The sequence below is a fragment of the Botryllus schlosseri genome, chromosome 5 (genome assembly GCF_051294905.1).
Source record: "Botryllus schlosseri isolate E-star chromosome 5, Bs_hap1, whole genome shotgun sequence".
NCBI classification, from domain to species: domain Eukaryota; kingdom Metazoa; phylum Chordata; class Ascidiacea; order Stolidobranchia; family Styelidae; genus Botryllus; species Botryllus schlosseri.
In genome coordinates, this window is record NC_137240.1 from 18298979 (window position 1) to 18314842 (window position 15864).

Below are 15864 nucleotides of genomic sequence, written 5' to 3' on the forward strand. Positions count from 1 at the left end.
CAAATTTGTTAACTTATTTTGTTGTGAACTATAAGCTAAGCTACAGTAAGCCAATGAAGAATGTTTCGTCGCGACCTTCTAGAATAAGATAGATTATATCAACCCAAATGTTGGCATAAAATCATGTTTTGATTTACGCATAAACTTACAAAATTAATGCCACATACATATTACCCGCAAATCGACATTTTGACATTCAAATACCTCGTAACATCGATAAAACACCACATGTAACTATGATTTACAGCATATATTGGGGAGATGTGGTACCGTTGGATCAAAAATTGCAAAATGATCTGTGGCCCTCAAATCTTCAGCCAAGAATTGCAGATCTTTTGCTGTCTCAACACTTCGATACAAGCTCTACCTATCGCGGACATTTACATCAATATCCGCCTTTTCAAAAAATATTTATAAACGTTTAAAATTTGTTGCTCGAACGTGTCATCGGTCCCCACCCGGTGGGTCCAAAGGCACACGACCATTGGACCTATGAGACATACGCTCAAAAACGCAAATTTGTTAACTTGTTTAGTTGTGTACTCTAATCTAAGCTACAGCAAGCCGATGAAGAATGTTTCGTCGCGACCTTCAAGAATAAAATAGAATATATCAACTCAAATGTTGGCATAAAATCACGTTTTGATTTACGCCCAAACTTACAAAATTAATGCCACATACATATTACCCGCAAATCAACATTTTGACTTTCAAATACCTCGTAATAGCGATAAAACACCACAGGTAACTATGAATTACAGCCTCTATACATGTAGGCGAGTTTCTGTTGAAATAAAAACAATATTCGTTGAGGCTATTTACTAGTTATCCTAACGACAGGTGACACACTGCCTAATTTGTCCACCCTGAACGCATGTCCTTGGTATTTGGAAACGTTGTCTAAATGAATGGAATAGCACATACCGCATTTCTCAACATATTGGAACTCCGCGAAATATGATTTAGGTAAGCGGCGAGATATACGCATCAACATCAATTGTATATAACTTGATACAAACGCCAAACAATTTATGAACAGGTTATAAAATAACAATTGAATATACCTCGATTATGTGGTGCGAGTAATGTACATATATACCATGCAATGGAAAAACATAGGTAGCTCAATTAGTCGGTTTGATTTTCATTTCGACAAACTTCAGGGAATATTGTTGATCCCTCCACGTTCTCCAGTTTATTCCATCCCCATACGACTCGTGCGGCCCACCTTTGTGGTAGAGTCCGTTCAGATTGGAATCGTGACAGTTCGCATACCACCATGCACCCTTGTAGCCATCCGCGCAGTTGCCTGGATAAATGTCGACGTCGTGATCCTTCGTAGAAAATTTAAATCCGTTGTGCCGGACTAACGAATCTCCTGCGGATCCGGAGTAGCCGGACACGCTTATAACGTAATCATTTTGGGGCGCGCCAATATCAAATCTCCTGAAAGTAATCGGCTGGAGTTGAATGGATGTGAAGAATGACTTGAATATTTGCTGCGGGAGAATGCCCGGGCGTGATGTGGCGAATGCGGCGTGAAATAATTAACATAAGCTGGTTAACGAAAATTGTCATAAAAAACTGGGTGAAGAAACTCGAATGATCATAGATTAGAATCGCGAAAGTCAATCAACTTATAACCAACAACAATTGACTAATAAAAGTATAAGACGCCTGCTACAAACAACTTGATTAGGAACTTTTCAAGAAAATAATTGAATGCAAGTAGGTTTTGCATAACTTGAAGGTGGATATTCCTATTTGTAATTGAATGGCAATTTATGACAACACTTCTTTGTCTCTACTTGAGTGTTACTCATGACTATACTTTACCAGAGTATGACATATGTTCCGTTGGTACCATACGGCGGTGACACGTCAAACCTTACAATCGGATTCGGCGTGGATCCCAAATGCAAAACATACTCTTTGTTGCTACCTCGTAGTATACAATCAAGGCCACCTAACCTACGTTGTGAATGTTAATATGGTCTGAGTTTGGGCTCGTTTCCACCGCTGCGTGCAAGACCAGACTACGTAGGCTTACCATATTTTGGAAATCTAAAAAGAGGACACTTTTTCAGAATTTTGCAACTTGCAAAACCGGAGTAGAATTCTCAAAAACCGGTGAATTTTTCCCACTTTGCGATCGGTTGACTAAAAAGGTCATCGTTTCCGCTCAGAGCTCAAAATACCGTTTTTCTCTCCACATTGCCAGGTGCGTGACTAAAAAAAAAAAAAAAAGTAATATTTTCGCTCTGAGGACGTATGGTAAACCTAAGACCACGTGAACCTTAGCTTCATTTATTGGTAGGTCGCAATCGTAAAGAATATAGGTTTTCTGTCCCCTGGCGGTATTTAGCACCGATCGTAGCTTGTCTTCTTAAGTCTCAGTGTACAACAACAACTACGCTACCAATTTCGGGCCAATTAGATCAGAATTTATAAAAAACAGTCGGTTCTTGAAAGTTATTGGTCTCGGCGTAGATACAGAGCCAGAAGAAAGCGTATACTACTAAGTTTGTCATCTGGGTAGTGATTAGTATTTTGGATATTTCAATGAATCTTTTCATTCGTTTTTATCCTAGGAGTACATATTATTGATTTGTTATGTCCTTACTTACGAGTATTTCGCAAATTTCCTCACGCCATCCCAATCCTCCATATCTATGCGTAATTCGAAATTTTCTGACGATTGTAAAATGTTGTAGAGGTTCTGCAGTCCTTCGGTTGAAATCAGAATTTGGAAATGTGATCAACCGTGAGCCACCTTCAACTCATGCGTCCATAACAGATGCAAAGACTTACGTACGCCAAGACGTACAAAAGAATTGACTCACATCGCGTTGGTGGGATTAATTAACTTTTATGGAAAAACAAACCATTCGAACAAATTCACTGGAACAGAGATACCCTGAAAGTGGGGCGTTAGCAGATCTTATTGATATTGAACTTCAGAATCTTTTCCAATTAATATGAAAACAAATGGGATTACAAACGCAGTTGGTTATACTTCTACATTTTCCGGGAAGACCTTTTCGAATCCCTTTTTTTTCTAATTGCATCAGTTATGCATGTGTTTTCCATAATAAGCACATACGATAACACACAACCGTTGTATAAAGCGAATAAAGTAACACTTTCAAATTTCCTATAGCAAAAAATAGTTACCGGATCTGCATGCCTAATTTTATGCGGTGAAATAGGCATAATCCATTGGAAATAGAGCATCATCCGGGTTTAAGGTACACTTCTCCGCATTAAAGCCATTAAATCATTTGATTCATCAATTGTTCATTCGAACATTGCGGCGAATTGGTGGGTGAGAGCTAATTTGATTGACATAATACCCTACAATTAATTTGAGTAGCACGTTGAAAACTCAGCAACCCCTACACCAGTGGTTCTCTCAAACTTTTTAGACACGCCCCATTTTATGATAGTGAAGAATTTCGTGCCCGCTTATCGTAATATTACAAATTGTAACCACAATGCCGGCAATTCCAACGGATACTTTGATGGCATTGAAGGTTAGGACTGATGATGAGAGAATTTTCAAATATGAAATTCGGACTATACCCAGGAAAACAACTATGAATTGTAGATAAATCACGCGGAGCGCGACAAAATTGTTTAGTTGAACGCAGCTTCGCCCCCCCCCCCCCCTCAATCATTTTGTTGCTGTTTATCACTATCCTATATAGTTAATATTTGCAAAAGACAGAGGTCAGTTACACAGTAAGTGAGCTAAATATGAACTAAAACCGGATGGTACGTGGTTTCCGTGACTGTCAAAAGGGAGTCCGCGAAGAAAAAAAGGTTGAGAGCCACTGGTCTATCCCGTAAGCCAAACCAGACGTCGAATTATGATCGCCGTTAGTTATTCAAATTAGCTGTCTTTCGAATTAGCTTACACGACTGTAATGGAAATATTTGTCACTCTAATGAAGGTTAAATAGCTGGTTCGTGGTACAGAACTTGAATATAGCTTTCAATACAATATCCATTGTATAATAATATTTATTAACTCGAAGACTTTTCGGGTGCCTCTTTTCAAGAGTTAACGGCACACTAAAGGGATTTAAACAGATTTAAAAGCAAAACCAAAAAGGCAAAGTATGACGCAACCATCAAAATCACAGACCATGAAATTCGCATTGTACCAATGGCAACAATAACAAACTATGAAGTATACGGACTTACGGTACTAAAATAGCAACGCAATTCGTAAATAAACAGTTACACACACGAAACACATGCACTAATGGGAAATTTGTAGGTTATAGAGGAAATCTTTTTGTCTGCATAAAATAGGTTTGTTCAACTGAATAATAGTAGACTCCAGCACTTTTAGATGAAGGTATTGACCCGATTTGGTCAGACTAGTCATTGTCGGTACTCAAGTAGAAGTATATGTAGCGACTTACAAGTATGTAAAAAAAAGTAGGATATCAGTAATCTAGGCCTATATTTGCCAAAAAAACTGAGAACTGTGAAGTAGAAGTTGTCACAAATCATAATTACTTGTAGAAGTAGTGCAACTAAGCAAAATCTACTTGAAGTACTTCAAAAAGTAGAAGTACTTCGTTACTGAACACCTCTGGTATTATCACATATCACCCAATTAAGCTGTAACCCAAACGATTTGTCACATATATTCTTAGGTTTTATTCAAGTAACAAAATCCTTCCTATGGACTTATCAATTATCTGATTTGACATCTGTCTGTTCATCGATTCAAGAAAACGTACTAGTAAAATGTCATTCCTACCTATCCAATATTCTCGGACAACGCTTCCGAATCCTACAACATATTCAGCATGGTTGCGAAAGAAGTCCACGCTACCATCCATTCGTCTTTGAAAAACCTATAAACAGGTGGCATCTTTGTGAATGGTATACATCAAGGCTACGAGTTCTAATTTCTGAATCATCATCGTGTCATGTTTCAGAGTTGACTACATCAGCGTGTGAATAGTTGTCCCACGTCCACTTGTTTCACAGGGGCTTTGATTCAAATGCGATTTCGAGCTGGTGGAACCAACTATATTAAACATACAGGTATTTAAAGTGAATTAAAGTGTGAAACATGTTGTCATCATTTCACAGGCATATACTTACGGTCCAGTTACCAGAATCTGCACTAAGATCACAAAAAACATCGAAAGGTTGTCCAGAAACATAAATTTCAAACACTCCCCGACTTTGGTTACCAGATTTGTAGTTAGACGGATCTACTTTGCTACAGTCCGTCACAGTCCGTTTATTGAGCTCTGAAGACGATCGTAAGCAAATATATTGGTATCGAAATTGTGTTGTGTGTAAAAGTCCACATACCTTTTCGCAACATGTCAATTTCTCTTTTGTTATCCTTGACAATATGCATCAACTCATGGCCACTTTGGTTCAATGACAATGTAGCGCCTTGAAAGCGTTTACAGTAAGGTTTTGTGTAGAAAATCTATCACTACGCGTCTCACAATGGTTAGCCTGAATTATGATTCATTACGCTGTGTTAGAAATTAAGCGTATTCTCATATATAGTCTTTGCGAAACATTTCTATAGTATATTCAGCAGGATGTATAATAGGTCAGTTAATAGTTACGAATGATATCTGCCCCACACTACAATGCAAATATAATACCTTCCACTTCACGAACGAGATTACGCTCCAATGTCTTTGTCGCATTGCGCGATGCATTGTCCAGATCTGTATTTAGGACGATTGAGATGTTAGTGATCAACTCAGTGAGGGGAAAGAGTCAAGGATAATGAGCTATACTTGCTATGCTATTGCCGAGATTTCTCTCACGCGTTAAGGCCTCTTCAATCAACAGCTCTTTGAGTTCTGTAGTACAAAAACAACGAAATTGAGAAAAAGGAGATGTTTGGTCACAGAACTATGAAAGCAATTTGCTTGATAATTCCGCCCCCAAATCGATTATATTCGACAGTGTCCTGAACTACATAAAACTTTATTCGTATACGTTGAAACTGGAGTGCCATCGCAATTTATCTTGGTGGTAACTGATTTCTAGGAAATTACGCAGCATCACATGTTGATATCGATTCAGTGGTTCCCAACCTTTTTCGACTCATCGCCCCCTTTTCAAGCTCAACGCCGATCATCGCCCCCAGATTTTGCGAACCGAAAAATCGGTATACAATCTGTAATCATCGGCGGGTTGACTAAAAAAAGGTCAACTTTTCGGCTCGTTGTCGAATTTTACACTTTTGCAACTAAATTTCCGTGGGTTGACTAAAAAAAGGTCATTCCGACGACTTGACTCCAATATAGGCGTTTTATTGCGTCATCGCCCCCCTATCGCCCCCTTTGTCATTTTCGCCCCCCTAGGCCGCCAAATCGCCCCCTGGGGGGCGATATCGCCCACGTTGGGAACCACTGGATTATACAGTGTGCACAATTGGTATCGCACATATCTATCCCTGATATTGTTCGACCGCCACATCCTTGGATACACGAGAATTGTTCAGCATACCGTTATCCTGAATGTCGGATCGGAAAGCCCAAGCAAACAACACTCCAAATAATGCCAGCATCAACATGAACTGCACGGCCACTATTGAGAAGACAACTTTCAATTTGGTGTTGATCTTGGTGATATCTGCCAAAACAGAATGAAAATATTGTTTTCGACGATCAGTTTTCGAATTTGTAAAATAAATTTATGAAGCGCCACGCTTAACACCAGTGTGACACTTCGGTTGTATGCTGGTCTCGGGTTCATTTTTGTTAAAGTATCGTTTTAATGCTGCTTGAAGCTGTAAATTAATGCGTCTTTAATATACATATTCCTATATACCAGGGTGGAGAACCTATGTGTTGTAAACTATATATGCCCCTTTTGATGGAGACGCCGGGTTCTCGGAGAAAAAAAAAGTTGGCAATTATAAGTAGCATGATTATCACAAATAAATGTATATTGTAGACTAATGTTCCGTGGCGTTTTGCTATGGAAACGTACATTCACATAGTTTTTGCACTGTATCCTTCGCATTTCATTACGACGCTACTATAGATTGTCGGCCGTTGACACACTCGTGCATCGAGAGACTCTGATGGGTGTGGTGACCGATTAGCCTAAGACGCTAGTATCAATGGCTCATTATTCAAACGTTTCTTCATTACAGCCATAGTAGTAATTGATCAGAATGTATGTGCTAGTTAGGGAAAGCGTGCTCATATCTATCGAGTTGTAGAAGTCCGTAAATTGAAATGTTCATGGTGGATTTAACGACAAGACAGATACCGTGTAATGAAATTTATGTATCATTTCATTCGGTTATGATCTGATGTAACTGCAGAAAAGCCGCCGGGTAGTTAACGGATATCGCAGTGATCTACATTCTCGAATGTCGTTGACATAAATTGTATGATTGGGCTAATACTAGCTTCTCAGAGACAAATATTACTATTTAACTTGTTAGACAAAGCATGAGGAATCACTGCTGAGATGACTCGAGTCACCTTTTTAGTATGACTTGACTTGACTCAAGTCACTTTCTTAAAATGACTTGATTCGATTTGACTCGTAGTATCGGAAATGTGGATTGACTCGTGACTCGGAGCAAAATTCACGCGTCAATTGCAAGTCATCCAGTAATCGGGGTCGATAAAAATCACTGTATTTTGCATATGTTCGGAATGTTCGCGAAACGCTGTTGTAACCCGTGAGAGCACCAATCAATCATTCATTCAATGATCGTGTGTTTTACTGGGCCTCCATTGTACTCTCACAAATAAATTGACCGCAAAAGGAGTGATCGAAGATTACAGCTTACGCTGTCATAAACTAGTATAGAAAGTAGTTTAAAAGCAAAGTATATTTCTGTTCTCTGTTCTTACCTTGAACAAACCTTTTGTTTCAATAAAATTGAATTTGAATTTAGTTTACAAAGTCCTTAAAACATTGGCGCAGGCTCGAATTGTATCATATCCATTTCTAAATAGGTACTGTATTGCATCTTATCAATTCGTTTCTCTATTCTCTGTTTAGGCTGGTAACTACAAACTGAGGCTATGCAATCACTTAGGTAGTTTAGCGTGTATATTCAACCCAATATTCGTTCATCGGTTCAAAATCCTTGACCACTCAATCTGTATTTCAGACAGCTAGCAAAATGCAATGACGTTATCATGCCTCATCTACACTGTTAAAAATATTCTATGCCAAATTACTGGTCTGGTCCTGGCAGCAGTTTTACGACTCTGAGACCAGTAAATTTGAAAAATATTTTCCCGTAAATATTATTGACCGTAATTTATTTTTACAAAGACTGACTGTTAAAATTTTTACGAAAAATTCCCGTTACCTGATGTAACGGAAAACGGCTGTAATGCCAAGTTACTGGTCTAGTCCAGTGCAGCAGTTTTACGCTGATGAGACCAGTAAATTCGAAATAAGTCTCCCCGTAATATGATTTTACATATGCTGACCGTAGGAAATTTTACGGAAAATTTCCATAACTAAAGGTGACAGAAATCTGCTGTAATATCAATATACTCGTCCGGTCCCTTGCAGCAGTTTTACGTTCCTGAGACCAGTAAATTTGAATCAGGTTTATTTGGTGCGGGAACACGTAAAAAAAAAGTAAGTGCGGATAATGACGAAAATCCAGTTTTTCTTGTGGAGATCATCAGTCAGCAACTGCCTGAATAAAGAGGGCTTCATCAAAACTTCAGCAGCAGTTGAAGGACTGTACTTTGGGCCATGCTCTTTTGTAGGTTCTTCTCTAATCTGAACAAAGATTATGCTGTCATCAACACCGTTACAATTTGGAAACTTTGAGACGCTATAGTATGACATAATGCGACTTTTCATATTCTTGTCAATTTCTCAAATAATGTTGGCCTAGGATAGCGGTGTCGAACATACGGCCAGCAGGCCGCATGCGGCCTGCGAAGCAATTCTGAGTAGTTTGAAAAAACCCTGTATTACCGAGCACATTTTCTAACAAATGTTGAGATATTATTGTAAGAAATGCTTCCCGCCAGGCCACAAATGTCAAGATCATAGACCGTGATATAATTATCCGACAGTGGTGTTATGGTTTTACTCTAGTCATCATCAGGAACAAGTTGGTGATACTGACATCCAATTCCCAAAACTCCAAAAAGTGCACACTGAGTTCATATTTTTATGAAGAAATGAGCCAAAAAGTAGTTATTCGTGAAGTGAAAAAAAACTGTTATATGCAGGTCGCATGGAGAATATAATAGTTATAAAAAATACAATTCAAATATATTTGGTCGCACTGCTCCATCATTTCTACTCAAAGGCCCCAGACAGACAGAGAAACCCGAAGGACGATTAATAATGGGCCAAATTCTAACTTCTGCGTTTACAATTAAATCACTTGTGTTCCTCAAAGCGCATACGATGAGTTAACGGCAGATTACGAATAAAACAAAGGGAGCATACAAATATGTCAGCTTATTCCGTCGTTTGAGCCAGTGTTTTAGCGGTTGAATTCAAACGATCAATCTTTGAATTTTTGCCAAAATTCCGTTGTTCGCGAGTAAAGGTGCTGCTAGAATATATCCATATGATATGATCGTGAATGTTATGTAATATACCAAAATGTATACAGGATTGATAATAAACTATTCAAGCGAAAAGTAAGGTCGGGCGTTTTGATGTACCGTAACATTTTGGAATGATTTGACTAATCCGGCCCGCGAGCGGTTTGAAAGTTTGAATCTGGCCAGCGACGCAAGTTGATGATACGGATACCCATGGCCTAGGACTTCGTACCTGAATCATCTTTTCCAGCGTCATTGCAAACTTTTCTGGCAATACTCCTTTGCATCGCACGTCCAATGTATTTCGCACGGCATCGTGCTAGAAGCGAGAAGCGAAATGATCCCTTTCTATCACATAAGCATTCGACGTCATGATTCATAATGCCATAACGCTTCCATTGTCGTGTAGTTCAATGTCAGAAAATGTAATACATTCTTATAAGCCATAGCTTCTGTTCACCATTAAACTGTAACGAAAATACATACGTCTTCAGAAACAGGATACTGAGAATAACTTGCCAGATTTGAGCTCGGATACTGCTATACCTACAGTATCTGCTATCAACACCTGCAATATTCTAAAGCTAGAGTTAAGCTGTGGCTTCGAAACCCTCAATATCTTACAGCAACGCATCTTGTTATTATCCAATACGAAAACATCGCGTCGATATAATATCTATCTCGGAACATTCAGCCGCACGTACTCAGGCTCAGATATGTCTGATGTCTGACGCCACTATGTCTGGAATATGTATGACGTCACAATGTACTGTTCGCTCGAGCAGCTACGAATTCATGATCAAACAATTCATAAGGCCATTCGCAGGAAAAAGGTAAAGGACGTCTACTACTCTCGTCGCAATGGCAAAGGACAAAGGAGCATGGCGGCTAAACACCAGCTCCAGTGTTTCGATATCTAGTTTGCATCATACATGCGTTAAGGAGTCTACAATGGTGGCAGAACTGGTCCAACAGATAATTACACAAAAGATCATACCTGCAGTAAAACTACATAACATACCAAATTCGCTTGCCATGCTACTATTGCTAGACCTTGATGTCTCAAAGGATACTATTTATAAAGCGATATAAACGATGGTATCTGCAATGCCCAAATGTTCGGATACCATTCACCGATTAGCAATCAGCACGGCCATCGATGTCGTAATTTGCTTGATGATTGAAACATGATGTAATTACGAAAATCACATATATGTCCATAAGACCGTAAGCGTGTAAAATGATCGAATTGTGAGTGCAATAGCAATGTTGCAAATAATGATTATCCAGTAAATCGCTTTTACGAATGCAAAAGTAAATCCGGAATACTTATTATCCAGTAAATTGATTTTACAAATCCAAAAGTAAATTTGAAATACTGGTTATCCCGTAAATTGCTTCTACGAATTTAAGCTGTAATTTTTTTACCCTCTAAAAACAAGTAAATTTACTTTTGACGTGCCCGTATATTAATTTAACGGGCATTTACCGTTAATATAACTGACGGTACAAATTTACCGGTATAATTTGGGTAAATCTACGAATATTTCTAAGAGTGTACTTCCAAAAGGCAACTTGACTTGAATTGTGACTTGACTCGTGACTTACCTTGACTTGACTCGACTTGACTCGAGTCAACTCCAAAAATCGAGTGACTTGACTTGACTCGAGTCACCTTCGAAAATTGATTGACTTGACTCGAGTCAAATGTGCAATGACTCGTGACTCGAAGGGAGTGACTTGATCCCAACACCGTGGGGAATTCACCGTCACGAGACCTCAAGAATCGACATCAAACTGCCAGGTATTTAGTAATAAGTGGACAGGACGCGGCCTGTACGGGTATAATTACGAAGTCCTATACTCGTCTATTGCAGTATCATGCAAGGAACATATAGCGCACACGGCGAATCCGTGTAGTAAACTTCGATTTCGTGCCATAATGACTTCAGCAACCTCCAATTGTGACGGCACCGCTGAATGACATCCTAATACAATAGCGTCTTATACAGTGGTGCCCTATACAGACTAGCGTCCTATACAGTGGCACGGACACGACCAAATCGCACGACTCACCGCGATTGGGTTACGTCATTCTTTTCATTTTATCGAAGGCAATTTACGGCACTATTCCGAGTGGCTTGCCGGGCACGAAAATTGTATAAAACTGGTATCAATCGAAAGCTTTCGCGATACTATGATTATGAAAATATAAATTCTATTCCGGTCTTAGTCCTGGAACCCAACAACAAAGCCTGAAATTTCGTATCGTGACTAAGTTTCGACTTGTGACGCAACAACGCCGTCAGAAGTAAGAATGCATCAGCTCAGGAGCAAGTGAGCAGGAGCGCAAACAACGAGCGTATTACCAATTGTTGCGCAAGCGATTGAGCATTGGCACCGCAACTCTTACTCTCACCGCCCTGCAGCTCGTTTGCTCCTGAGCTGCAGAATGGTTTTGTATTTTATTTATATTTTCGTAATCAGAACTGCAGTAGCTTTCCATTGATACCCATTTATTTTGAATCTCGCGGTCTGCAAACCAGTCTTAATAGTGCCAGAAATTGCGTTTGGTCAATGGGAATAATGACGGTGAGCAATGCGATTTGACTGTGTCCACTGTACTGTATAGGACACTATGGTTATATTATATGACTTCTTGAGAATTCCAATTGAAAAGATACACCAACATTGCTTCTTGGAGAACAATTTTCACGACCCCTAACCTGTATCGCAGTTGTTCTCAACCTTTTTGACCTCGTGGCACCCCCTGGAAATGAAAAATAGTTCGCGGCACACCATTACTGTGGTTCTGAACTTTTTTGGCTTACGTCACCTGCAAACTACCAGAATACTTATTAGCACCCAGTGGTAACGCCGACTAATGTGACCATCTCTGCAGTCAATCCAAAATGTTTCTGTGTTTCCATTCCTTCGAAATATACCTCTCCATTTTAATATTACTAAAAGTGGCCTTTTGTACGTAAAGCAGGGGCGGGCAACTTCTCCAGTCGGCGGGCCGGATATAGTAAAATTAAATACTTGGCGAGCCGGATTGCTGAATCGATACATTTTTCTCCAATTTATCCACATATACAAGGTGTAAATCGTATTTAATGAATGTATTTTAATGACAGCAATGTCACTTCAAAGCCATTTCTTGACGATAATGACGAAGACAATGTGGATTGAGAACAACATTGTCATACAGGCGCCGTCCTGTCTGCTTATCTCTGATCAATGAACACACGTTGCAATCACTAATTAAGATTTCAAGGCGTTCGATAAGCCCGGTACCCCAAATTTACCAAGATATCAATTCATTAGGGCTGAGTAGGTGACGAGATAGCGTCGTTGTTCAACTGTGTAGCGCCGTTGTTCAACTGTGTGGCCTATTTTATCTCGATATTGAATTCATGCGGACCGCGGCTTCTATGACATTTGGAAAGCGGCCAGCGACCCGTTTCGAGTAGGTGACCCCTGACAAAAGAGGTGTATTACAAAAGCCTAGAAGTATGCCGTGCTACAAGTCGGCGGCTACGGAAACAAAAATAAGAAATTTCGGCCTGGTGTAAATGACCATTGTAATCGACAAACACCATGATTACAACAAACGATATTAGGGTTGAGTACATCGTAAATGCCGATAATGCAAGTCTTAATTCTCGCTTCGACGAACTTACGCGTAAGCTCCACTCTCGCACGCTGCGCAGTGCGCACACATGTATATAATAACATACAGTCACTAAAATTTGACGTAGTAAGCAAGTAGCGGGGAATCTCGGCAGATTGTAGCCGCGGGCCACATTATCATATAAGACGTAAAACTGTCGGCGGGCCGGACAAAATTACTTCGCGGGCCGTATGTTGCCCGCCCCTGACGTAAAGCGTCCCTCATATAGCTTACTAAGCCGTGATAGAAAGTCGCCGTTTTCCCCGGGACAAAATATCGTTCCTTCATGATTACAACAAACAGGGCGTATTCAGACGAAAGTAAAGTGGGTCATTTTAATATAAGACTTCACAGAAACTTCGAGCCGCCCTTAGATATCTTTTCATAAGATCAGGAAAAAGTACTGATCCGGCTCCGGCCAAAAATAATAAAGTCCGACCGGAAATCCGGCCCCACACGGTACGGTGGTTCCTTGAATTTATAAATATGGCTCGTTTATTTTCGCACTGGCTTGGCGGTTACTTTCGTGTGGTTGCTGGTTGGTAGTTATTTAGTTACAAAAGTCATGCTTATCGATCAAGATTCTGGCCGTATCGAAAAAGTACTGATCCGGCTCCGGCCGTATCAGAAAAAATACTGATCTGTTTCGTCCAAAATCGGGCCGGATATCCAATCCTGCACCAATCCATGCTCCGCACTATAACGAATGCGGAGGCGTAGAGGGGTAGGCAATACCAGGCTATAAAATGCATTTTCACGCATAGTGTGTAGAATGCGTTAGGATAGCCATACCTCAAAAGTTATACTAGCTGCCACCCGCAGTTCAATTATACTTCCAACAAACCAAGATTACAACCTCAGCCGCAATGAGGTTTGTTTACTGATATAAGTCGATCAACATTACTTATCAACTTTAATAATCGTCGAGAGTAACACAGCGTTGTGCTACTTAAGCCTACATTTTAACGGAAGTGTCCGCACGATACCCAACAATCGCAATATGGATTGCCTTGTTTGTAATTCCAATTTGTAAACGCGAACGTCAACTCATGAGGAGTTCATTTCTCGTTTGTGATCGGGGAGACGATGAGGATTAGAAAACTGCACTGCCATATGTCATACACGCACCGCCATACCGGCTCTCCTCTGCGATCAATCAACGTATTGTGCAAAACTGAATTCAGCCTTCAAGGCACGCGATCTGTCCGGTTAAGCGAATTCAGGGGGTATTGATTGCGAACATACCATCAATTTTCATTTGTCTACTAATATAAACAAACTTCACATCAAGCTCGATTTAGATTATAATTAATCGTTTGCTATAGCCTAGTATTATTTTGTGCATAATTCAAAAATTCCGAAGAAATCGCTCGCGGCACACATGCGAGACGTAAATGGCACACTATAGTGTGCCGCGGCACACCGGTTGAGAACCACTACTGTATCGTAGGCATACTTTAGCAACTATATAAGCTCTTTTTCCAATGAGCCAAAGGAAGTATTCGGCAATAAACGTACGTACTTCTATGTACTTCTATGTGGGCACATTTTGAGAGTTGCAAAGCGAATGTGTGTGAATTATAGTCTGTCGCAAGCAAATGTGATGATTTAAAAAATCACTTGGGGTGATTCTGAAATGATGAAGTGATAATGTCGAAATCTAAATCGGGGACGAGATTGCGTTTTGCTTGTCCCTATTTACACTTCTATATATGAGTCTGAACCTAACTGGGAACATTCGTATAGATGCAAACTTCGTTTGATATCCTTACAATAAGCGTGATAGTGAGATGTTTAAATTATTTCTTCCAGTCAAATCTTTCACAGATCTTTCCCGAAATTAATTCTACGTACAAGTATATATTTGATGTCGCAATATAGTGATGTTGACATTAGAAACGAATACTTAGAGGAGTGCCCTCGTTACCCCCTTTGCTACATGCATCATATATGGCATTTATCTGTTATGAAATTTAGTTACCTTGATCATTCCTGGTGGACGTCGCTTTCGCGATCCGTTCTGAATTGATTGCATGCATCTCTTTCGGTTCCGGTCGACATTGATAAGTTACTTTAACGCCATCCATGCTATTGTATATGTGTTTATCATCGTCCTGTGACATCGCGCTTGGTGATCGAATAACAGAGTATATTTTGCAACTATCTTTTTCGAAATACGAATGATAACATAAATACACAGGAATATATAGTTAAAATATTCCATAAGAATATCATTGCATCATAATGAATCCTGCACGGGAAGTAGGATCCTATACGAGTAGGTATTTACTACATCCGTGTCTATTGTAGTTGTTAATAAGCTGTCTGGCGTACAGATGAATTTGCTAATAAACACAAGATCGACTTATGCGACTATCTACCAGAATAAACACGTATGTATACAAGAAGGGTTTGGTGACTTACGCTCAATTTATTCTCTAACGATGCGTAGGAGAGAAATATGCGAAATCACGTGCAATGCGGCAATACACTGAATTTATATAAATCTAAATGAGGAATATATGATGCATCATTCGGATTCTATGATGCAACTATTTTCGTTACTCGGTATACGCCCCTGAGTACGACCCATTGTGCATTACACTAATGATCGTTTGTATAGTAATTCCTGAAGACACCTTA

The 15864-nt window shown here is 39.7% G+C and overlaps 1 protein-coding gene across 1 annotated transcript; it reads right to left on the reverse strand.

Moving 5' to 3' along the window:
* Positions 1–789: 789 nt before the first annotated feature.
* Positions 790–15786, reverse strand: LOC145439303 (microfibril-associated glycoprotein 4-like). The gene is made up of 9 exons (XM_080316804.1): positions 15203–15786; positions 6505–6630; positions 5787–5852; positions 5649–5714; positions 5341–5427; positions 5125–5276; positions 4775–4871; positions 2628–2727; positions 790–1446 (listed from the first exon to the last, which is right to left on the reverse strand). Exons 1-9 carry the CDS (start codon positions 15342–15344, stop codon positions 1125–1127), a joined length of 1158 nt encoding a protein of 385 aa, XP_080172930.1. The 5' UTR covers positions 15345–15786; the 3' UTR covers positions 790–1124.
* Positions 15787–15864: the final 78 nt, after the last annotated feature.